The following is a 24,686-nucleotide window of genomic DNA, read 5'->3' on the forward strand; positions in this document are numbered from 1 at the left end:
GTCTCCTTGATTAGACTGATAGAGCATTGACAGGGTTAATCTCTTGATAACTACTCCCTATTGATCCACTCACACAGGAGGAGCTGACTGGAGAGCTGATACACACACGCAGACACCTACTCGCGTGTGCCATACAACAGCACACATGTTCTCGCGGGGAAGACTTCTATGAAGCTGGAGCTCCTTGTTCTACTGACCTATATGCATATATTAGGTACAACTGGGGATACCAAGGGGGAACTTGATCTTTCTCTTTTAGATTCTGAGAGTGAGTCTTTCAGTTCGTCTCCGCCACAAAAAGACAGTTAAGCAGAGAAGAGATGTGGAAATGGTGTGCAATAATGTCCGTGAGAATCAGCAGCATCCACGCTGAAATAACCGACAATCCATAACATCACATTATAATGGCATAAAGAGAGTCGACATAATCATGACGACTGTGCGTGAGCAAACTTTATGGACACTGAAGATAACAAATTGGCTACTGCTTTCAGATTCCCTCAGGATTACTTTGCTCACTGTGCTCTGCGAGCTCTGTGTGTTTGTGTTGACCTGCTTTTCCCGTCGTATGCAACTACACACAAAGGCAACACAGACGCACAGCTCGCTGATGCTTATTTCATTTCATTTTTCTGCTTCACTGCCCATTACTGTCATCCCAAATAAAGAAACACAGAGGATGAGTGATGTAGAGTGCATAGGGGGGGAAAAAAAGACAGAAAAACGTGCAGTAGTGAGGTAGAGGAAAGGGAGAAGATATACAGAGTACAACTCTCCTAAAGTCCACTAGATCGCCTTCGCAGCCATCTCAGCAAAATTTTACCATTTTTGTGAGCTGAGGATTAAGTGTGTTTCCGCTTTTCCAGGCTATTGCTATTCCCCGAGTGTTATCTTGAGGGTGAGGTCACCTTTTGTGTTTCCTCGTATCAAGACTTAGAGGCATTCTGCCCTACAAAGACAAGGCAAAATTGATTTTTTCCCTCTTCTTTTTTGTCTTCTGAAATGTTGAAAATATACTGAATTGGGTTTGGACTTCTACGAGTAAAAAAAGCTATTAATGGGGGTACTGCCGCCTCTTTTATATGACGGCAGAGGACAAACTTTGAAGCGAATTTTCTCCGATTTACTACAGATGCTGCTCTGTTTCCACTGAGAAACAAGGCATTGCTCTCTTCCACTGTGAAAACACAAACATTTTGTATATCAGAGGTTTGTTCCCCTCTTTTCTTTTCCCATCGCTGCAGCTGTTTACAAGTAAACTGAAAAGATAGGACAGGATAAAAAAATGCACAAATCAAAGTGGCTGTTTTCACTACATTCCTCTGAGGGCGAGAAAAGGCGTGTTAAAGTGAGATTATGCAGTGTAAACTTTGAGAGACTCTTGTTCTGGCTCATTACGGTGTGATTCATTCACGTAAATCTACTAAAGCGACTTTGATGCCCAAAAGTGAGATACACGGATCGACTGTGGGGCATGCGAGGCTCAATGTGGCTGATGAAGATAAATGCAAAAGTCATTTAGTTGTTGAAAGTAATTCCCACAGCTCATGGGCAAATCTGTCCAGGGTGGCAGACAGCACAGATATAGCAGGCTTGACTCCACGCCACATCTTTGAAGCCAAGTCTATCTCCAAACAGCCCGCTAACGTCTCGTCTTTGGATTAGATCATGGGCCGATCTGCGAATACCAATTACGGCGCTCGTAGTAACTGCCAAAGACGCAGTGAGGGGCAGACAGACAGACAGACAGGCAGGCAGGTGGGCAGACAAACGGGCACAGGGAAGCGAGAAAGAGACAGACACACTCTTGGCTTTAAATGCAAAAAGGAGTGTGTGTCGCACGTCCTGCACAGCAGAAAGAAAAGAAAAAAAAAGGGACCAAAACCACAGTGAAATAAAGAAAAGAAGAAGGGCGAGTTGTAAAGGTGAGGGAGGAGAGGTGAGCAGATGTGGGCACTCATGTGTGACAGCACCATCAGGTCACCCCAGTGGCTTAACTCTTTCAGCATCCTCACAAGTCGAGGCTTGTGTGGGAGCAGCTATATGGTTCTGAGCTAATCCTATATGTTGAAAATATGATCAAACACGACATTAAAATATATGCAAATTGCCACACGTATACTTGGTGGCGGATGCATCCAGAATTTATTTTTGGTTGTACAGGTCTGTACCAGTGGCGATAAAATACAGAGAGGGGGAAGGGAGGGTGGAATGTCTAATAGAGAGAGCCGGGTTGTTAAATCACCTCTGTCCTCTCAGAGAGAAGTAGCCCTTATGAAAATGTCACATGTGAAAACCACAATTTCACACGTGAATTGAATATTTTCACGTGTGGTTGGCGATTTCACATGCAAACGACCGTTTTAATATGTGAACAGAAGGTAATGTTACCTGTGAACTGGAAATTTTCACACACAAAAAAAACGCCTTTTCACATGTGAATCACCTGCATTCTTGCACAATTCATATATTTTCACATGTGGATAAGAACGGCCACATGTGAAAAAAGGCCCTGACTAAAGAAATGCTTAAAGAATATTACAAATAAAGAACACGTCATGTCAAATTAGGTCTACATTTCACAGCTGACATAAAGTTAGAGAAAGAAACTGAAAATCGCTCTCCCCTCCTTCCAAAAGTGCAATCACGCCTTCATAAATATTAATAGCACAATCACAGCCTCCACTGTATATTCCAGAGCCGAGCTAACTCTCCCTCTCTTGCACATTAAACTCACTGACTCTCGCTGTAATATATCTCATATCCCAGCTGGAACAAACAGGTTTTCATCTCAAATCTCAACTGGGGAGGCAGACACCTCTCAGGGTCCATTACTATCCACACAATAGCGCTGGATGTCACATGCAGGCACATGGATACAGACAAATAACCAAGTGTGATCTGACAGACACACACACACATCATTTTCTTCTTTCATTAGCCTTTTCTCGACGGAACGGACACAGACGTCTACTGTCACACAGATGGCCTGAGCACAGTGCACTTTGAGACATTAACCTAAAAGCTCCCGTGCTGAACAGTAGCACGCCTATCTTACACAGAAGGTCATGTATAACAAGAACAATAGTGAATTGTCACTTTCAGATATTCAGCCCAATTCACTGTACAAACTGAAGCCGGTTCCTTCCTCGCACATCCTCCTTTTCTCTATCCTAAATCAAAAAGGCCAGTGATTTGTACTGATGGGAGATAGGCACCACTCTGAAACACTGAGTCATTCTTTCAAAGCGAACCCCTTGTTAATCTGTGCACACACACACACACACACAAATGCACAAGCACAGACACACATTGCATGCAAACTCAAAAGTGCATTTCAGTTTTTTCTGCACTGCCTAAACATTTTTATACACTCGCAGCGTGGCCTGACTCATTTCTGCAGCCCGGCAGCTTGCAAGACATGCCATCTCCCTAAATGCCCCGATGGATTCCTGTGGAGGAAACAGTAGTTGGGATGCTCTGAAATCCCACATGGTGACCTACCCGCGTCCTCATTGGAGACAGCAGTCCCTCCATGGCTGATTCGCTTGGTTCCGGTGGGCTCGGGTCTTCCTCAGCTGTGTCACTGTATTATTCCAGTCCGCGAATAGATCCTGTTAGAAACGCTGTCTCATCCTCAGAGCCAACATCTCTACAACGCAGCTCCCTACCCACCCAGAGAGCCCGGCGCACTGACAGCCACACAGAGACAGTCTGTGTGTGTGTGTGTGTATATACAGCCACACACACACACACACACACAGTGGGGAGCAGGAGGAGAGAGGGCAGTGCCAAACTCACAGCGCTTCTTCTCCTTCCGCTGCCGACCTGTCAGTTGGTGTGTGATCTTCCCCTACAAAGCGCTGTGGTATTAATGTGCAATGTCCATAGAAGCTCTCTCTCTCCTTCTCTCTCTCTGTCTCCTTGGCTTCTCCCTCTCTCTCTCTCTCTCTCTCTCTCTCTCTACCTCCGCCTGTCCCCTTCTCTCTCACTCTCCCTCACTGCCTCCAGCTACATTTGTTCCCTTCAATGTGGCAAATGATTGCAGGTCTTTTTTTTTTCTTTTCATGGTACAGCTCTCCTGCAAGTGCTCGCCCTCTGCTCACACTCTCCTCCTCGCTCCCTCTCTCCCTCTGTCCCTCTGTCCCTTCTCACCCTCTCAACTTCCCACAATGCCTTTCTTTTTTCTATCCTCCTGCTCACTGTCAACTCCCTGTTCCCGCCCAAGCCCCAATCCGAAAGGGGGGGGGGTCAAACAAAATGTACATTTATAGTGTGTGAGGCGGAGAAAGAAAGCGAAAGAGACACAGAGAAAGGGAAGAGAGGGCACTCTCGGGGCCACTATTGTCCCTCCTGACAATGGTGGCTCTTAATCGCCTAGCAACCTGATCACCCTCTATTCTCTTAATAGACAAGGCATGAGTCACCCTCTCAAACACACACACACACTCAAATAAACCTTGTCCCTCCTTTCCCACATGCACACGCTCACACGGCTGCAGCTGCACCGTCTCCTACTGTATATAAAGTCATAACGTGTAACAGGTCATCGAGCGTGTGTCAGGCGGTTATAATGGCGGTTTGATGTCAAGTCCTTCTTGTTCGCTGCTGGCTTCTGGCTTGTTGCACGCATCGGACCTGCTGTGAAAGACAAACTGCGAAGTGATGCCTGCGTACGCGTCGTTTTGTGTGTGTGTTTATGTCAAGTGTGTGATCACGATCCTCCTTTTTAAATGGACAGAATAACGGACGAAAAAGCAGACGAATCATCACCTCTGCTCTGAGCTGCATCTCGCCGTTGCCATGGCAACAATGTGTCCATTAGGGTGGGAGCACAAAGAAGCAGGGAGACCATTATAAAGTGGAATAAATAAATAAAATCGCTGCATTCCTGCACCCCTGTTGCCATTCTCAGACGCACCGGTTGGATTTAACTGTTTAGTGAGACACCAGTGGTTCAGGTGACTGACTGCAACAAGCCTCACTGCCCGGACTGACACCAAGAGAGGTCTTCTTCTCTCTCTCTCTGTCTCTCTCTCTGTCTTTCTCTCTCTCTCTGTCGCTCTCAATTACAGTATTTTTAGCCTTCTCTGTTTTGACCCAGATAAGACAAAAAAAGCATTAACCTAACCAAATTAACCACGACGGACATTACCGTTGAGGATACCTCATTAACTTTTGTGCACAGGATAGCATTTCCACAGAACTTTACACATGACGGTCACTAACAGTAATGACCTTCACATCTGAATTCTCTAACCAATTTACATGTCACCACACCAAGATAGGGCTGCCCAATTAATTGAATTGTTATCAAAACTGCAATATGTGTAATGCAATTTCCAAGTTGCAGAAGGTACAATTAAAAAAAAGCATAATGTCTGACAAAACAGAGAAAGGGAACATTTTGATGCATAAATAATCATTCCCACTAATCATGAATACATCATACATGGCTCCATGAACTCCATTATCTTTCAAAATAATTTGAATTTGATGTTTTATCATACAGAACAGCCCCTATAAGACGATAAAAAATCATTTTCTAAACAAGTGGTTTCATGGGCCCATAACTGTGTTTCAGCAATAAATTACGCAAATCCATAAAATACACCTCATTAGATGAAATTAACTTGTGGAAAAACACCAGTTTCTCTTTTCGATGACAAACAATTGGATCTGATAATGATTTCGGTGCTATACAGTGTGAGTGTGTGTTTTAACATGCATGTAAATCCCCACAGCTGGTGGTCAATGGCCTGCTGATTGATTGGTGCGGCCAAGCTGAAAAACGTATGGCGACAGTTACGCTGCCACATAACCACTGTGGCGATGAAAAAGCAAACAGACTGGAACCTGCTGTCGCATAACAGCATTGATCGCAGCCTGGCGTGGACGACACAGACATCTCCGCTCAACAATGTGTGGACGAGATCAATAACATTGATGGCAGGTGGCACGGCCACTGTTGCCCTACATATGTGTGTGTGTGCATGTGTGCTAATGCAGCAAAGGTAGGGTCAACTGATCAAAGTTTTATCAGAATATCAGAGAGTCTAGAAAATTAACAGAATACTGTGTAATTTGACTTTTTTCCTCCTGACTTTGACGTTGGCACCTGCCATATTGATTTTAATTACACTGTGAGGTCACACACGAGTGTATGCTATGGACAAAAACACTGTTCAGGGACCCGCAAGGTGAAATTTGATGCAATATTCATTATCATTGAGCTAATTAACATATAATTAAAATGAACCTCCAAGAATGGGGTTCATAGTCATGTATTCCATTTATAAAGCATATTTAAACAGGAGATTTCCCCTAGGAGAACATCCCTCGGTCCACTTCACAGCAGACAATTTACCACTTCACACGGAACATCGCCATCAGACCATGTGACTGTCGGAGCGTCACAGCACATGCTCGCACACTCGCACATATCAAGGACACAAAACAGACACTGATGAATAAACACACACAGCCACACACTATATCAAGCTCTAATTCTCTCTCACATACTTATTGATGATGTAAAAATGTTGATAAGTGCCGCAGTGGTCTCTATAGGCAGGCAGTGGGAAGAGCTCAAATCTCATTATTCAGCTGACCTTTGACCCCAGAGCAGCGGCAGACCCAAGATAGTCTCCTAAGTGTCGCCTCATAAATAAACCGAGAGCACCTTTAGCCCTTACAATCCCCAGAACACCTTTTTTTTTTTTCTTCTTTCTTTTCATTTTTACGCTTAACAATGCCTCATTTCATCCATTTTGTACTTTGGTTACACTCTCTTTCCCGATGTCGGCTGAAAATATATTGCCTACTTTAGCTTGGCTCTCACTGTGTTTATAGGAAAGATGATGTTTTTAGGCACGACTGTGTCATTGCCAGACAGAAATATTATTTTAGGATGAAACAAGGTTGAAAATGTGCTTCTTTTTTCACCGGGCTGGATGTGTCTGGCAGGCCACGGTGACATACAGCCCCATATATCAACATCACACATTGCTGCTGACAGTGAATGTTAACCTGTCAGTGAATCCCACATGCGCGCGCACACACACACACACACACACACACACACACACACACACACACACACACACACACACCTCGTCCCTGCCCCCAACCCTTCCCAGTCACTATTAAACCTGCACATAGCCATAGATAAAGGAGAGAATGGGTGGGTGGGATATAGGGGGTGATAACCACTGCAATCACAGGACAATACTGCACAGTGCAGTGCACACTGCAATATACTGCTGCACATTGTCCTTAAACCCACCCCCACCTCTTCCGTCTCCCCATCCCCCCCTCCTCCTTCTTCCATTCCCCTCTCCTCCTCACCCCTGTTGCCCCAGCTGGACCCCAAAATGAATCCCTTGGGAGTGTTTCTATCACGCAGACGTGAACTGACAAACACCTTGGTCAGTCAGAGTGGGTTGATTTATCACTATTATGCCTTCTTCCGTGCGTCATCTTTCTGATTTCCATATTCTGCAGTCGTTGATTCCCGCTTTCCTGGATTCAGATCTTGCAGAATCAACACCAGCATTTGCACGGCGTGAATACATGAGAGCACCATCATGGACAAATGTGAGAATGGTGTGTAATTTTCTCTGGCTGTTTGTGTTTTCGACTGAGAGCTGCAATTAGGCTGCAAAAAGCCAGGCGTCCATTGGCTGAGGTAATTAACCGCTCCTAAACAGACTGTAACTTCATGGGGAAACAAAGGAATTAATTGCAATGATTATCAATTAAACTACATCACAGTGAGAAAAAGGAGCATTAGAGATTCTCTTCTTTCTTTTAGAGCTGCTCCAACTCCGTGCTTCAACCCGATGTCTTTTTGTCTTTTTATCTGTTGTCCCATCTGCCATTGTAGCCGGTCCAATATTCTGCTAGTTATTTAGCCAGACACCATTTGTTAAGTTTATCTAGTTAGCTTTTTTGATATTCGTCCAAGGAATATCAACTTGTGTCTATGTGTTTTGAAACAAAACTATATAAAAAACTTACCTGGTCAGGCGACCCAGGTGACCGCATTGAACAAGAGCAGGTCGGCAGCCCCGTGGCAGAGCATAAGAGAGAGACAGAAAGAGACGCAGAAGAAGAAAAATGCAAGAAGTCATATTCATCGTTATTCAGTCTGTGTGCCCAGGTGTCTGGCTGGGAACAGAGGGACCCATGAGTCAATGTGCGACCCTGTCACAGCATTACAGCTAAATCAATGTCACTGGAGAGGTAGCTGCTGCTGACTCTCCTACAGGGACTTCTACTCTACGTCGACCAATAGTATCGACTCAGGAGGGAGTTGGAGAGACAAGATGTGTGCCTGTTAACAATCACTGTCAATACTCTGGGTGGCCTGATGGAAAATGAGATAGACCAGATCTGCTGTTGCAGGTTGAACGCACGTTTCAGTCGCCAACATCAATGTTTCATACGAAAAATAGGTCAATATCAGCCCAGTCGTCAACTGACATCTCTTATTTCAGCATCCAGATTAGTGCTTCCATTAAAAAATTATTTTCATTAATCGACCGATTCATTGTTCAACCAACAATCCAAAACCCCAAAACGCTTCATTTACTATCATAAATGACAATGTAAAAGCAGCAAATCCTCACAATTAAGAAGCAACTGTTTGACATTTTTTTTCTTGAAAACTGACCTAAATGATTAATACATTTTCAAAATAGTCTTTTTCAACCGACTAATCAATTAATCAACTAATCATTGCAGCTCTATTCCTGTTAAAACCATTCACTAAGGTGGTAAGTGTCTGCGGGATTAAAGTCGTAAGCCAAGAAAAGTGCTAATTACCGTCGAAATCAATTAACCACATTATCTTCATTAAATATTTAAAATCCTCCTTCCTGGTGGAGACTTGAGGTAAGCTGCTGTACAGTAGACGGGTTAATCCAGGAATTACTCCGGCAGTGATAGGCCGCTGTATCTTGAAAACTGACACACACATACTGAATATCTGAAGACTGAGAGGGGTTTGTCCCTGCTCCAGGAGCTCTCAACTAGACTTTAGCGCAATTTACTGCTGTTTGGTGCCGGACTCGTGGCCAAGGCTGAGATCTACTATGATATATTGGAGTGTGAAACTACTTCAGGCCCATTCCCCGAGCCAAGGGTCCCAGCCATGTTTGAGAGAGCTGGGCTGATTGTTGCCAGAGGGAATTTGTCTGACATCCAATCTAAAGTTCATTAAACAGCAATCCCAGGAAACATGCTGCACGCGCACATTGCTACACCGTGCGCAGACATACACACCGAGAATGTCCTCCACCACTATGCACAGATGTACATTTCGCTATGTGTGGCTGCCCTCATTGGCCTGGAGTCCTGGAGGTAGTTAAAGGAAGAGAGGGAAAAGCCCCTCTTCTCTCTCTCACACCTCACCACAGCTCAGAGGGAGGAACATCTTATCTCACTACTGCAGAGAGACGGAGAATTAGAGACCGAGAGAGATGGATGGTAGAGGGTAATGTGAACAGGGTTTGCAGGAGAAGGACATAAGGGATTGAGAGAGAGGGAGTGGGCAAGAGATAATAGAAGCGACAGAGAGAGGGAGAATATTTAATCAATCTCATTTCCATAACTTTCATCCAGCAAAGGAGCAGCCTTTGTGGTCCCGCTGATTAGAAATGTGTTGTTTCAGCCAGAATCAACAACTACGTAACCATCGGACGGACAACGTTCACATTTCTCCCACGAGATCACAACTCATAGCAGCCGAGAAGGCAACACCAGCATAAAACACCCTCCACATACTGTATGCGTGCATTAATGCATTGATATCGGTTCTGTGAACTATTTCATTTTATTTCAACGCACATATCTGCTCGAAGGGGAAAGTGAATCGGTTTTTATTCATCGTGAGCCACGGCGCGAGCATGCCCGATGCTATGACGTCACCCTAGAATGGTTTCCTAGCAACTGTTGTCAGGGGCGACCAGCACTCTCTGCAGACGGCACACAGGGCCTTGCAGAGAGACACATAGAGAGTGACAGCGTGGTTGAGAGTTGGTTAAATTATGGGTTTGCTGTGTCTTTGTGGCGTTCACAGCAACACAATCTTCGCAACCCAAATCCCAAATTAATCGTCTAGCATCGTCAATCATGTGCCATTACTCACACAGCGACTCGTGAAAAGCCTGTTCCACACAGAGCCCGGGCTTTGCATGTGTGGCATTTTTTTTAGACACCCACAGACAATCCGACCTATTTCTATATTTCTGACACACGCTGTATACTCACACACATGCCCAGAGCACGGTCAGACACTCATCACTGCTTGGACTCATCCCGATGCATCGCCGCCCACCCACATTCACACACTGCCCTCTACTGTTAAACCTCACACAGAACACGCAGGCACTCTACACAAATAAAACATGACCTCCTTACAACAAAGTGTATGACAATGTGATACTACAAATGCAATACAGCGGATAACGAATCAATTAACATACTCTTTTCCAAAAATTGGATCTTTGCTAAATTGCCAGTCTTCATGAATAATGCAAAAAAAATGCATGCAGGGAAGATGCAATAATAGGAAAGATAATGAAAAAGCTGAATTCATTACGCTATCTCCACACTGATAAGATCTGGATTCCCATCACTTGCTGGAATATTAACACAGGAAAACACATTTCTTATTTATCGGATTCATCTCTTTGTTGTCATGTATCCTTGATCTGACTGTAATTGAATTCTCGTCGACGAGTCGGTGGTGTTAGCATGCATCCATTAACATGTCAGTCAGATTCCTCTTGGAGTGGAATTACTCTTGTGTTTCAGGGTGTAATGAAGGCAAAATGCAAAGCTGGAAATAAAATGATGGTGAAATGCTGTTAAGTGGTTTTCGCTGATATTTAAACAGCAGGAGTATGGAAAGGAATGTCAACTATCTTCAGCAACCACTGTGACAGGACTATAGGAATACCTTCATGTCTGTGTACATGCACAGTCATCCAGCATTAGACTTGAGGTATTTCCTTTCTTATACACTGAATTACTCTGACATCAAAGGACTCTACAAGATATTGCTGATATGGCTGTAAGGGGATTTGCTGCTTTGTTTGTCTGTGCAAAGTGGGATTTTCTATATTTTCATTTGGATGCAATCATTATTTTCAGGAACATCTTCTCCTAAGTAAAAAAAAAAAAATCTGAGGGGCATAGTCACACATCAGAGGGAGGGATTAGGAGGAGATTACCTCCGATTTGGGAACAGGAGCAAATATTTGTATGTCCCAAGCTCTACTTTAGTCCGCATAATATCTGGTAATGCTATTTCAGGGTTTCTCTTGGAAAAACCAACAGAAGTATCTTATCGTATAATCTGATACCGCCATGTTGGTGTTCTTACTTTAACATCATAAATAATGTTGCTCCAGGACCATCAGTGCAATTTACAAATTATGTTTTTTTAATGTTGTAGCTTTGTGATTCAGGGAAAAAGAAAACTATTTTTTTTTTCCTAAACATATTAAATTATTTGTGTTGCCAAAACAAAACCAAACATCAACAGACGACTGAAAGAGAAATAGAACAGTATACTGTAAAAGTCCTATATTCAGTCACAGCCGCTCACACTATTCAGGCTTTTTCTTCAGATGAAATGATGATCCTGGGGCAACATAAGTAATGATGTTCTTGGAACAACACCAACATGCTGCTTTCAGATACGCAGCGAGGCTGGAGAAGAAGACGTTTGATTCATTATGTTTAAAGTTCTCCACGACTGGCCTGATAAAGGGAGGATGGAAACAGAAAAGGGGAATGCTCACTTTTATCCATGGGAAAAGAGGAGTTTAAGGAAAGCAAGGCAAGAGAATGTAAAGACAAAAAACATGTGTGAATGCTGTTGTTAATATGGTTTGGTAAGCTTTCATATTTACAGTGATGTAGATGATCACGAAATAACTTTATATAAGTCTAAATAATACATAATACAGTGATTATCTATGAATCTGCTGATTTAATCCATAAAACATTTTGTCTCTAAAATGTCAAAGAAAAAATTGTGAAAAAAGCTCATCACAATTTCCCAGAGCACAAAGTCATCAATGACAACGAAAAGCAGCAAATTCTTTAATTAAAGGAGCTAAAACCAGCAAGTGTTTGACAATCTTACTTGAAAAATGACATTTATCAAAATGGTTGGCAATTAATTGTCTTTCTAATCAATTAATTGAGAGATTGCCCTGGCTATGGTAAAAATGCGTGTACATGCTAAGATGGGATGTGGCTGTCAAGCGGTACTTACTGTATATGGGTTGCTGGCTGGTGTGTCTGCAGGGTAATATATTATGCATTACAGAGGGGATTAGTGTGGCTAAGGTCTTGTAATGCTTAAAATCAGCAGCTCTGATAACAGTCATCAATCAGTCATATCAACCCGTCAGCTCATTAACAACACCCAGCTGCATTAACTGGGACAAGAAGCAGATTTTCTTTAACAGTAATAACCATGCACTGCGTTTGCCCTCTCTCTGTGTGTGTGTGTGTGTGTGTGTGTGTGTGTGTGTGTGTGTGTGTGTGTGTACGAATGTGAACAGAACCATGGGGGGATGCCATTTACAGTAACATGCTGTGGAGAAGCATCCACTGTTGGCCTTCCTGCTCCCTGACCTGCTCATACCTGCAGGGGTTGCATGATTTAACTAAGCAACTGTGCTCAGACCACCGGAAGAAAATGGCATTCAAAGGCCAAGGCGGAACACACAGACACGCCACACACTCCCTGCAACCGCCAGGGATCTCATAAGCCTTAGATCATTAGATCATCACACATAAGCATAATTCACACTTTCCTTGTGAAAAGGTACAGGACTTTATTTTGATGTCATTCAATAGTCTTCAGCTCCCTCTAGAGGCAAACAAGAGAAGCTGCATTAATCATTTTACTGCATGTGTTCTCGTCCTCTTCCTCATTTCTGTGTCCTGCTCTTTCATCATCTTCCTTCCCTCGCAGCTCCGTGGTGAATCATCTGCAAAATGTGCCTGACGCTCATATTCGACCCTACTTTTCTAAATCCTGACACAGCTCTGCCACAATGTTTTGAACCACGTCCATGTTTAAAACAACCAAAACCACCATTCCTCAAACGCAGACAGCCACCTAGCACTCATTGGCACCTCTGTTATCATAAACGCACACAAGTAAAGTGAGTCCCCATAAAGCTTTAGTACTGCTACACTGTAATTATGCATGCATGTATATAAACTGTCATCTTGTTCATTTTTACCCTGATGTATGTGGCATACCTGTATATGCTTAATTCTGATTTCTGTGGCTATGCAATCACAAGTGTCTTCTACAGTTTCAGTTTCCTTGATGGGGTCAGATTGTTTTCTTCTCTGCAAACTGGATATCTTTGAATTTCGGTCGGACAAAACAAAACACTTGAAAATGTCATCTTCAGCTATATTCTAACTTTTTTCGACGAGACAAGAAGTGTATTAATCAAGATTAATTAATAATGACAACAATTATGAATATTTTTTTTCATGCATCAATACACTCTCTTTTAATTCCTTCCTTTCGGCTACAGATTTTGAGGTGGGAAAAGTAGACCTTTAATACACTGGGGTGGTCATATATTAATTACTTTAAGTAATCTTTGTACTGAACGTCAAAGGAGGCATTAAAGAGTTTTTTTCCAAATGCTTTACAAGAGGGCAGCTGTTGCTAGGACAACCAAGGTCACACTTTTGTCAGTGGCAGTGAGAAACCTTACAGAAGAGCTGCTGCAATGTCTCTGAACTGGACTGAAGCCAGCTCTGATTCAGGCATCTTTCTTTCTGCTCTTTAAAGATTGCCCCCCAAAAACACAATGTCAACAATGAAACAGTGTAAAGATTTCACTGTGAAGTGCACTGCTATGTTGCTCCTGAGTGGTTACTGGTGGTTGAAGTGTTTCTCAGTATTCAGAGAAAAAACATGTGACTTCCTATTGCCAACAGGAAGCTGCAACCCTTGGTTTCACTTCTTATGATCATGCTTCATTTCAGTACAGAAAAACTGAAAAAAAAAAACAGGTTGTGATGATGTAAAATGCTATTGCCCGAATAACACAATACACAGCAACTCATGTTTTCCTTTCAACTAGGGCTGCACAATTAATCAAGATATTACTGAAACTGCAAAATGTCACAAAAAAGATGCCCTTTAAATTTTGTTATCCAGACGTCAGAGAACATTTATGTTGAGTACAGAACCAGAGAAATGTCACATCATTATGATTTTAATAGTCTTTTTTTAGAGGAAATCACAACTTGATTTTTTCCCCTCTGAATCATTAATGTAATCTGATCCTTCCTCTTTTCTAGTGTGAAAGCTTTGTTTATTTATTTTTCATTTTTTGGCACAGTAGCTCAATTGAAAAGTAGGAATCAGCTAAATAATCTTTAGTTTCATAAATATGCACATGTTCAGGTGTGTGTGTACTTAACATGGGGTTTGCTTCTGTGCCCCTTTGCCAATTAAAATTTTAACAAGCAGTTGTCAAAGACCCTCAGCTAATCCTGACGGACATCTGAGCCCCGGTGCAAGAGAGGGTGAAGTGAAAGGGATTAAAACAAAGCCCCTTCTCTCTAAATTCTTATTTTGATCATTAAAAATACAAGTTTATTTTTGTCTGCTCACTAAAGCTTAAACGTATAACAGGCGCTGAGTGATTCGCTGCGGTCACATCGGCTCTCTTCAGCCGTCTACCGCGTAATTGCTGCTAACAAGACAGCTCTTCATTATGACGGGGACCTGATCTCTGTTAACTCACTCCATATGGAAGACAATCGGCCCCAGTGGGACCTGTGTCAACCAGAGTGTGAAACGTCAGACACATGCACACTGTAGAGGCCACACAAAATGACGATGACACACCCGTACACACATTTGCAGCAATAGACACACACACACACACACACACACACACACACACAAAGAGAGGGGAAAGTGAACTTGGAAGCAAACGGAGATCGGTCTTTCCACTCAGACATCTGCTCCGTCCCAGAGACAGATGGCGAACCAATCAGACCGCCTGGTGCCTCTGCCACTCTCCGCCTCCCATGCCACCCTCCCGCCCCTCCCCTCAGCCTGCATCCTGGCACGGGTGACAGGTGGCACCTTGCAAATGTGACACCGCTGCTGCCCTGGAAAATAATTTATGTATTCATTACATTAAGACCAAGAATATGATAAAATTCAACCCACCTTCACTCCTTTTCACTGCCTAAAGTCACAACAAATTCACATACGTCAAAGGCAAGAGGAGATTTAAAAAACAGCAACGAAAGGCAGAAGAAAGAGCAGTAAATGACCTCTCCTCTGCTATACCACAGCCAGAGGCTTGCCTCAGATTCGGCTATGATTGATTAAACTGGAACACACTGAGCTTATTGTGTTTTGATGCCGCAACACCGAGCAGAAAAGCCCTCATTTATCTACTCTGAAAGGTTTATTTCCACGGCAGCTTGACCTTCTAAAGGGGACAGCCGTCAGATAAATGTCATATGCGGGCTTCGCTGTGGGCAATACCCTGCAAGCCAACCGCAATGAGACGGGGATCTCTCAGAGCGGCTGCAGCAGTTTCAGCTAAACATTTCGTTTGTTCTGAAAGCATCGATTGACAGCACCATACAGCAGGTCATGTGTGTGGGCGAGAGAAAGACGCAGCTCTTTCTCTGGCTGCTCTTCGATCAATGCATCGGCCCGTATCTTACAGCGAATGCAAATACTGACCCACATTTATGCACAAACGCTGCAAGAATCCTAGAATCGCATTAATTAACCAGCCGCGTTTCACCTGAGCAACTTCAGTGCTCGTCAATGCACCTGCAGAGGCGGCCAGAACGGAACAGAGCTGGAGAGACTTAATAAACACCAGGATGGAGGCGGACAGACAGAGCACAGGGAAGCAGCGGCAGTCTTTGATGGGCATCTGTCAGGGCACACACACTGGGCCACGTCCTGCAGGCTGATGGCCGCTTCAGTAACCCTTTCCTCGCGTCACCCACACAGGCGAAGGCTCAGCAGATAACCTGGCTCAACGCCGGCAGACCATTAGATGCACAAGGAACGCTGTCACGCTCCGCCGAGAGCCTGCCGCATGCATTAACATGCAGGAGGGGATGCACCGCGCTCACGCACACTGCAAACACTTCACATATTCACACCTGAGACCTTCCCCTGGCTGCACACACACACACACACACACACACACACACACAGAAAACACACGCTTACACTCACAAATGACCACGGCTGAACGAGCAGATACTCTGGTGAAGTCAATTAGAATTGAGGCGCCTTCACCCCTGCAGCTCATCAATAGTCCTTAAACAGGCTGCAGTGTAAACAGCTCAGGAGATTTACTGGTATGCACACACACACACACACACACACACACACACAGACACACACACACACAAACCATCCCTTATACATTTATGCATGTGGTGAGAGGTGAGAACCATCTCTCTCATTTGCGCTTCCTCTCGGCTACCCTCCTTTTCCCTAATTTACATGTTCACTATTCCTCTCTCTTAGCAGCTTAGTAAATGGAAACAAAAAACAAACAAAAAATCATGTTCAGAAATCACAAACATTGCAGTTACACAACAGTTACAACCAGCCAGAATGTCTTGATCACGGCCCCTTTGATCTAAGATGTGCCGATCAATACTCTGATCATGGACAGCTTTCAGAGGGAGACACCAGAGAATCAAAGCTGCGGTCAATATCAAACCTTAGCTGTGCCCGTGACTTTGTGGATTCAGCAAATGGGTTTTACTTTCAACCTTGAGACGGGTAATTACGTAAACGACGTCCACATGACAACGTAAATATGCAGTAATAGTTCACATCATGACAAGAAATTAACAGCATGTCAGAAACAAGGACACCTCAAAGATTATCACCATCTCTACAGCTCTGTGGCAGTTTTTACCTACTTTAGCTCATTGTATTGTTCTTATTCACCCATGTGAGTTTACCCATGGTTCATAGCGGTAGTCGGTTATGCTCTCCGGTTAAACCCATTGAACTCGGTGTTTACGCTAGTGTAGCTGTCATGCTCGCTCTAAAAAACAGCTTTTAACACAAAGAAAGCGACAAAATGGACAAAGAGGTGGATACACAGTACGGTTGTTTTAAAACGTCATGAGGACAATTCTGTAACAGTGCCTCACCCGTCAGCTCTCACTGAGTGGGTAGATGACACAAAGCAATGGCCCGACGTTAGCTACATCGACATAGTTAATTATCTTGTATTTTCTGAAGGTTTTGACGGCGAAGAATTACGCAATAACAAAAGCACTGAAGCATACAACTGCCTGCACAGTAACAAAATAGGGAAAGTACTGTTGAACTTTATATTTCTGAAGGCAGCAGTACAGCCCAGCCGGAGCGTCAGTCAAGCTAAACGTACAGCGTGGATAATGCTGAAGGAAAGTGGAGTCGTGGAGACAAGCGACAGGGTGCAGTTCTGTGAGCTTTTCATCAACAAAGTGGAAGGAGCAAACATAAACTCTCTTCGGGGGATATTTTAGTCTTAAACCACGAGCCACGCTAGTCTCTGTTCCTCCTTCCTCGCGTGTAGGGCGTAGGGTTGCCACCTTGGATTTGTGGAAAAAAGGGACACTTGACCAAATGTTGCAGCGGGGGGGGAGACACAGACACACAGTAATTTAATCATTTGTTAATACATTTATTCATAAAGACAATAACAACCAATTTGTTGTATTAACACAACTGGAAAAATGTATGTTTTGCAATCTGATCCGACTTACTATGAATGTTTTTTGTCTTTTCAATGTAATTTTCAATCTATGAAATCAAACTGTGCCTTTTTTTTGCCAAGCTTCTCTCAAGTTTTACTCTTTCAAATAATCAACCATCTACAGAACTTTTCAGTACACTATTTTTCTACTTCTTCTTCTCATCATCATTATCATTAATTATTATTATTGTTAATAATATTGTTTAAAGTGAGCCTCTTATCGTTTAACAGAAAAATACATCATACAAACAGCAACTTTTGCAGCCATGTCAGTCTGATGGCGAGTTATCACCTTTCTGTCATCACTAACATGCTGTTAGTAATCAAAGAAGCTCTGAGGCTTTACATTTGTTCTATATGTTATAATACAAGATTTCAGCATTGAGCTACAAGCAGGCTACATTCATGATTTTGTACAGTCAAACTAACCAAAAACTTCTGTCTGAAAAACTTATTATTGATCATCATTATGACGTTTCAGGGCGTTCCTGTAACCATGGTAACTGACGGTGCCAGAGGGGAGGGACGCTGAGGCCGTTTACACAGATACACTGCAGACAAAGTCCAGACTATAGTTGTTATTTCACACATGTAGCACACAACAGGAGACTCTCCGTGTCAGACGAGTTCTCACGTGTTGACTAAACTCAGAAACTAATTGATAAAGTAGCAGCGCGACGAGTCCTTGCTAGCTAAGCAGCTAAACGTTAGCGCCGTCTCTGTGAAGTTTGAATGACGGAAATCCGTCGTAGCGACGGAGAACTTTAATCCATGTGTATTTGATGGGAACCTTTCTAGACTACAGAACAAAAACGGGACAAATTGTGTCCCGGGAGAGATTTATGTTTTCCCGGGACAGCTGATGAAAAAAGAGAACAATTCTGGGAAAAACGGGACGGGTGGCAACCCTAGTAGGGCGCAGGGCACGGACATGTTTGTGAAGCTGTTGATGTTCTACACAAGAAGTTTCTGAAAAAACCTTCAATTTGCTTGCTTGTTGTGGCAACCAACAACGGTACATGTTGTACCTGAGCTCATTTTTTAAATAATTTAGCGTTTATGACATAACGCTAGTTTTTTTGGGCTAGCTTGGCGGCGGCTGTCAGTCATGCAGTTGCAAAGCACCCGGAAACAGAAAACCGCCGGCGGAAGTAGTTTTCTGTCATGGCAGCACCCATAGGCTTCTGAAGAAACGGGTGGATATCAAAAGTCTGCACATTTAGCTACACTATGGTTCAGTGTAAATTCTCTAATCACAGGAGGAGGCAGCTGTTTGTGACAGACAAGCTCAAATAAAAAGCACTCAATGCTAACCTACCCAGAAACCCACAGAGTTAGCTGCTAGCTAGCTGTAGCTAACGTTAGCTGGCAAAGAAATTTGAGCACATAGCGAGCTAAACACACACAAAAAAAAACATTTTCGGAAGTTAAAGGAGACCAAACCAGAGCGGAGGGAAGAATAAATATCAGACTTACATTTTCCGTTGGCCAGAAACATCACTCCTGTAGGATATTACCGGTGCTCCATTTCTGCTGGATGTCCCCTAACATGGTTGCTTTAACTTAAATAACAACTTCAGTTAAAAGCCCGGGATGGTTGCTCTTCTGCCCCCTGGTGGCCAAAAATCGAAGGTAATGAAAAACCTTCTCCTAGGTCTGCTTTGTTTGAGCCTGACACATTTAATTTAGACTTTCAGGCCTTTTTATAATATGGAAGCATCCAACAAAAAATAATTACAAGAAATTCTGAATTAAAAGAGCCACAATTTTGATCTTAATATTCGTTGTTACTTTGCATATTTTTTCTCCATGAAGCCAACACAACACCTCCTGACCCTCAAACTCTCCCGTTTGTAAATATTGCATTTTTTACGAGACGACATGCTTTCGATTAATCGGATGAGGAACTGACAAATCGGGTATAAAGTTGTATATTGAGATGGGGGCGGAAGACTTTAACATCTGTACAAGACAAGTATGCATGTATGTATGAGACATACCGTCTTGGAAAGATCGTATTTCCTCCCCAACAGGTTTCACCTGTACCTGATTAGCCTCCTGCATATTCAAGTCCCCTGTCTCTTTGTCAATTTGTTTTGTGCATTTATTTTGTGCTCTTTGTGTTTTTCGGATTCCTTCCTCTGTTCTCTGGGCTTCTGGTTTGTACTTTGTTCAGTCTTGTATTTGTCTTTGATTCTTTTTCGGCATCGCCTCAGCCAGTTTAAGTCCGTTTTGTTGCTTGTTTATGGGTTTTTCTGGAAGTTGGAGCTCTGCTATTAAAGCTTGCTTTTTGTTCGCAAATCTACCCGCCTTTGTGTGTCTTGCGTTTTGTTTGCGTTAACCCTTACAGTATATTCATGTCACACAAACACACATACATGCATCACAAATGGCAAACATGAAGCACACGCCTGGTACTTGCAGCATTCCATTCCCCTGCAGCAAGTACAGGGTGTTAGTTAGCTGACGTCAGCAGAACCGGTTCCCAACATCACTCAAGCGTGACTTTTCTGCAGTCCGACTGCAGCTTTATGGAAATGATGAATTGGAAAAATTATTATTTTAATTTGTTTATTCATTCATCATGGAGGAACCTAGCACTGTACGAATACGCCAAAAGGGAAGTGGGCCGGAGGAAAAGCTCTGTGACGTGACGAGAACATTAAGTGGCAGATAGTGAGACATCAGTAAAAAAAGAAATTGCAGTGATGAAATGCCATCTGTGCCAGTGTGCTCCTCGTCCATACTAATCACCCATAAGAGGTAGGAATCAGTGCAGGGTTGAAACTGGTTCAGCAGGAGAAAAAACACAAGATTACCTTCAGCTCTGGTTGTGAAATGAAGATGCATTTGTTCTGTTTGGTTACTTGTTTTTTATAACAAGACTGTGGGCTGAGTTAAAAGTGACGTGTTGACAGTGAAACTGAAACTGAAAGATCATGAGACGTGAATCACTGAATTACTTTACCTAACCCTAACCCAACCAGATGCACCAAAAGCATCAGATACACATCTCCACATTTATGTACACACGCACACACACACACACACACACTTACACGAAATGTTATCTGCTTCCCTTCCTCTGCCATTGTTACAGGGCAGTAATCAATTATCTCAGTATGATGTCATTCCGCTCACCCTCCCCCCATACTGTTCAGCCCTCCTCCGGTTGTACACTGGCTGCTATCCTGGCAAGCATCAAATCAGGGATGGATACCGCAAAAAAACAGTCATCAAACGCTGATCGTAACTCATGTTTTGTTATCTTGACTACGAGTTTTCTTTAAGGATAAGCACGCGCATATGAAGGCACATCGCAATTAAGTAAGACACACACACACACACACACACACGGTACATCACGTCATAAGGGCGGTGATTTGATTACCGCTCAATGAATCCTCTCTGGCTTGATCACACTGAGTCATCTGGTCTCCGTGCTCAGTGACAGGATAATTGAATGAGGGACAGTAATGAAGAGACATGGACGCCAACATAAAGGGCAGCGAGAGGTCTTTGTCTTTGGGTTTGCCTTTTTTTTCTGTCTGTGTAGCCGGATGCAAATAACACCTCCGTTATCAGTTCATCAACGTGACTTCACGCCGGGGCAAAGTGCAAGCCGCACACTTTGCCGCTTTCATAGAGATGGTAATTGTTTTGGCAGGTGTGTGACGATGTCATCTACCGCCACGCCATCAGGGCTTCTTCCACACAGACAGAGGAGGTCTACGTGTATATGCTGCTGTATCGCCGAGGAACAGTGGAGCTCTGAGCTGCTGTATGCAGAGCAGAACCCCTTCAGCAATATGAAGATAATCCACTTAGCTTCTGTGTGTGTCAAGATACCAACTTGCCCTGGTTTCTCTCGGCTGGATTTGCAGGGCCGCGGTGTAACAGATAGCAAAATGCATATTGATAAACTGCCCCTGTCTGCATACGCAAAGAGGCAACCACTCTGACAAGAACAAGAGATCTGCAACAAAAGGGAAACACGATGAGCCGGAGCAGAACATTGAGATAAAATGTGTTCCCTTTTTTTTGTTTTTATTTTTTAATTTTTGACAGCCTCATCCCTCGCTCTAATTATTATTCCATGTGACGCTTTATCGGAATGCGTTGAAGATGTAATAAATCCTGGATTAGCTGCATCAGAAAGCTAAACCTCATGACTGGAGCCTGTGAGATGTTGTTGGGATTTAGTCTTTAATCATCGCTGTATTTTACCTCCCGTGCTCATCAAGAAGGCACAGATTTAAAGCATGTTTAATTTGGCTTTTGTTTGCATTTAATTTTGTACTTCAGGTTACCCAGCAGGGTACATCCATCTCGAAGATATCTAAAACAGCCGCTCTCCTCAAGGGCTCTCCAGAGCGGAGCTAATCAGCTCAGGGATGAGCGTGGTGGCGAAAACTTTAGCTGCTCCAGTTTTGATTTAAAGTACAAAAGGAACCCTGCAATCAAGAGCACGCGCATTAGTTTGAGCCCGGAAGAGATTTCGCTCTGGTGCAGTGGCCGTACATTCCAGTTTGAGACGGAGGATAAAGCTGTCAAATCTCCCATGATAGAGATCTCAGCAGTAAAGGTATTGCATGCCCCATTGAGGTCATCTAGTTTGTGATCTGGTCCAATATCAGATGACAGCACGTCTTGGCCGGAGACAGACTTGATATTGATCCCCTTCATCCTTCGCTTAAAACAGAAAACCCATCAAACCGGGCAGAGGGAGAGAGCCATACCTGCAGCGAATGCACCGAATGTGCTCGTATTGGAATTAATTAATCTCCCACGGATTTTTATAGCATTTTTATGAAAGAGAGTGATTCCCCCGCGACCCATTTATCAATTTTCTCCCCCCAGTCATAGAATTAAATTGATCTAAGCCATTCATAACAATATTAGGATACCGGTCATAATTCTCTCACAATGGTCTCGCTCCCTCTTGGCCCGGTCTCTATGACAGACATGAGACCATTCGCTTTTTATTGCTGAGCCTGTGCAAGTCTGAGCCAATCACATTAGTCCCAGACCAATAAAGCCCAGGGGAGAATAAAACACAATTTCCTGCATTTATTTATTTGTCTCAGCCACATGGCCGAAAATAGGAAGACGTCATTTTATCCTGCATGTGCTATCTATCTATCTATCTATCTATCTATCTATCTATCTATCTATCTATCTATCTATCTATCCATCTATCTATCTATCTATCTATCTATCTATCTATCTATCTATCTATCTATCTATCTAACTGTCTATCTATCTATCTGGATCATTTGCTGTGCTGTGTGAATAACGCCTGATAAAAGCTGCTATCGTAATTAGATAATCACTTATTCACCTGAAATATTAATACACACAGAGGCAGGAAGCATGATCAATATTAATCTTGGCTCACACACACACACGCATACAACACACATGGACACACACATAACCCCCCCCCCATTAATAATTAAGATAGGTTTGAGCTCTGAACATGTCAGCGTGAATACAAATGCCAGATGGATTTTGTAGACAAATCACTGAGCTCTGAAATTAGTTACCCGATGTCAATCTTGCTCAGCGCGTGCATGTTAAGGGAAAAGTCAACACGGAACGGATTTAAGTGGTGTTGTTCCTCAGCCGCGGTGAGCTGCAGAGCCATAAATAAAACCTCTGCCAAAGAAAACACCAAAAGAACCCGGCAGTGCCCTCCATGTTGGAGTGCGCTGCTCATTGCCAACTGGCAAAGTGTGGCTCAGGATGGCGATGAAACTGGAGACGTGTTGGGGGCTATAATCGTAAATGGAACAGTGAGAGTTAAAAGTTGTGACAGTAAGCCAGTTTTGCTGTAGCAGAAAAAAAAACTCTGGGGTGACATCGAGGGCTATGACAGCCACGACAGTGAGAGCACTTGTAAGAGAACGCCCACCGTGCTAATGCTATTTGCAAGGCATGTGCTGTTTAAAATGGAGTCACGGGACACCAACTGTCTCCCAGCGCTACAGGAGGCAACGCTCTGCAGATGAACCCATTTTTGCCGTAAAAAAAACAAAAAAACAACCCTTCAAGGACGGGTCTATTTTGGTGGAAACAATCCTAACAATCCAATATTTGTAGCCGTGTCCCACTTTCTGTGGAGATAAAAGCCCACTTTCACTTCAACCTCCTTCTCTGACTGACTCCTTCACCTTCTATTCCCGCCCTCATCACTCACACTTCCTTTTTTCACCTTCCTCCCTCTGCCCTGTCCATCATCTCGCGCACTCTTCTCCCACCCTACTCCTTTTTACTGCTGCCTCTCCCTCGAGTGGGGTGCATGGCCTATCGCCATAGTAACAGACAGCCGTGACAGGTGGAGATAGCAGGTAGTGCGGCGATGCATGACTCCCCCTGGGACTGCAGAATGCCAACACTATAGAATGAGAATGAGCAGAACGGGCTCTCTTACACAAAGTCACCCTGTTGTACGGTGCGCACCTTCAAATTCATTGAAGCTCATCATGAGAGGGGTCCATGCCTTATCTGTATTCTACACATGCAGCAAAGCGACACTGCCATTGTTTCGCTGTGCGGCCGGACACAGAGGAGAGGGGAGTTCAATGGATTCAAGCGCGTTGCGTGTTTCTATGTCATCGCTCTCTATGGTCAGATCTGAGCCAGGCCAAGCCAGGCCAAGCCAATCTGGTACATGTCAGTGAGGGACTGGATTCTACACTAACAAGATCCCACAATGCACTGCCACGGGCTGCAAAAACTGTTTTCCTCTGTAATGTGTAATTGAATTGATTCAGTCTTGAGGATGGGAAATGACTGCACGCTGATCTCTCTTTCACACACACACACAAACACATATCCTATCCTTTTGGCAACTTACGCACATCAAGCACTGCAGACACA

The 24,686-nt window shown here is 43.5% G+C and overlaps 1 protein-coding gene across 2 annotated transcripts in view; it reads right to left on the reverse strand.

Moving 5' to 3' along the window:
• Positions 1–24,686, reverse strand: part of frmd4a (FERM domain containing 4A) — a 109,083-nt gene that overhangs the window by 83,551 nt on the left and 846 nt on the right. The window contains exon 1 of one of the 2 annotated variants that reach the window (XM_030424566.1): positions 3,505–4,162. The exons of the other annotated variant lie outside the window; for it this stretch is intronic. Within the exon in view, the coding sequence (XP_030280426.1) occupies positions 3,505–3,537 (33 nt within the window). The 5' untranslated portion in view covers positions 3,538–4,162. Of the gene's footprint in view, positions 1–3,504; positions 4,163–24,686 lie in introns of those variants that run through there. 2 annotated transcript variants of the gene reach the window in all.

This window comes from Sparus aurata, chromosome 8 (genome assembly GCF_900880675.1).
Source record: "Sparus aurata chromosome 8, fSpaAur1.1, whole genome shotgun sequence".
Classification (NCBI taxonomy): Eukaryota; Metazoa; Chordata; class Actinopteri; order Spariformes; family Sparidae; genus Sparus; species Sparus aurata.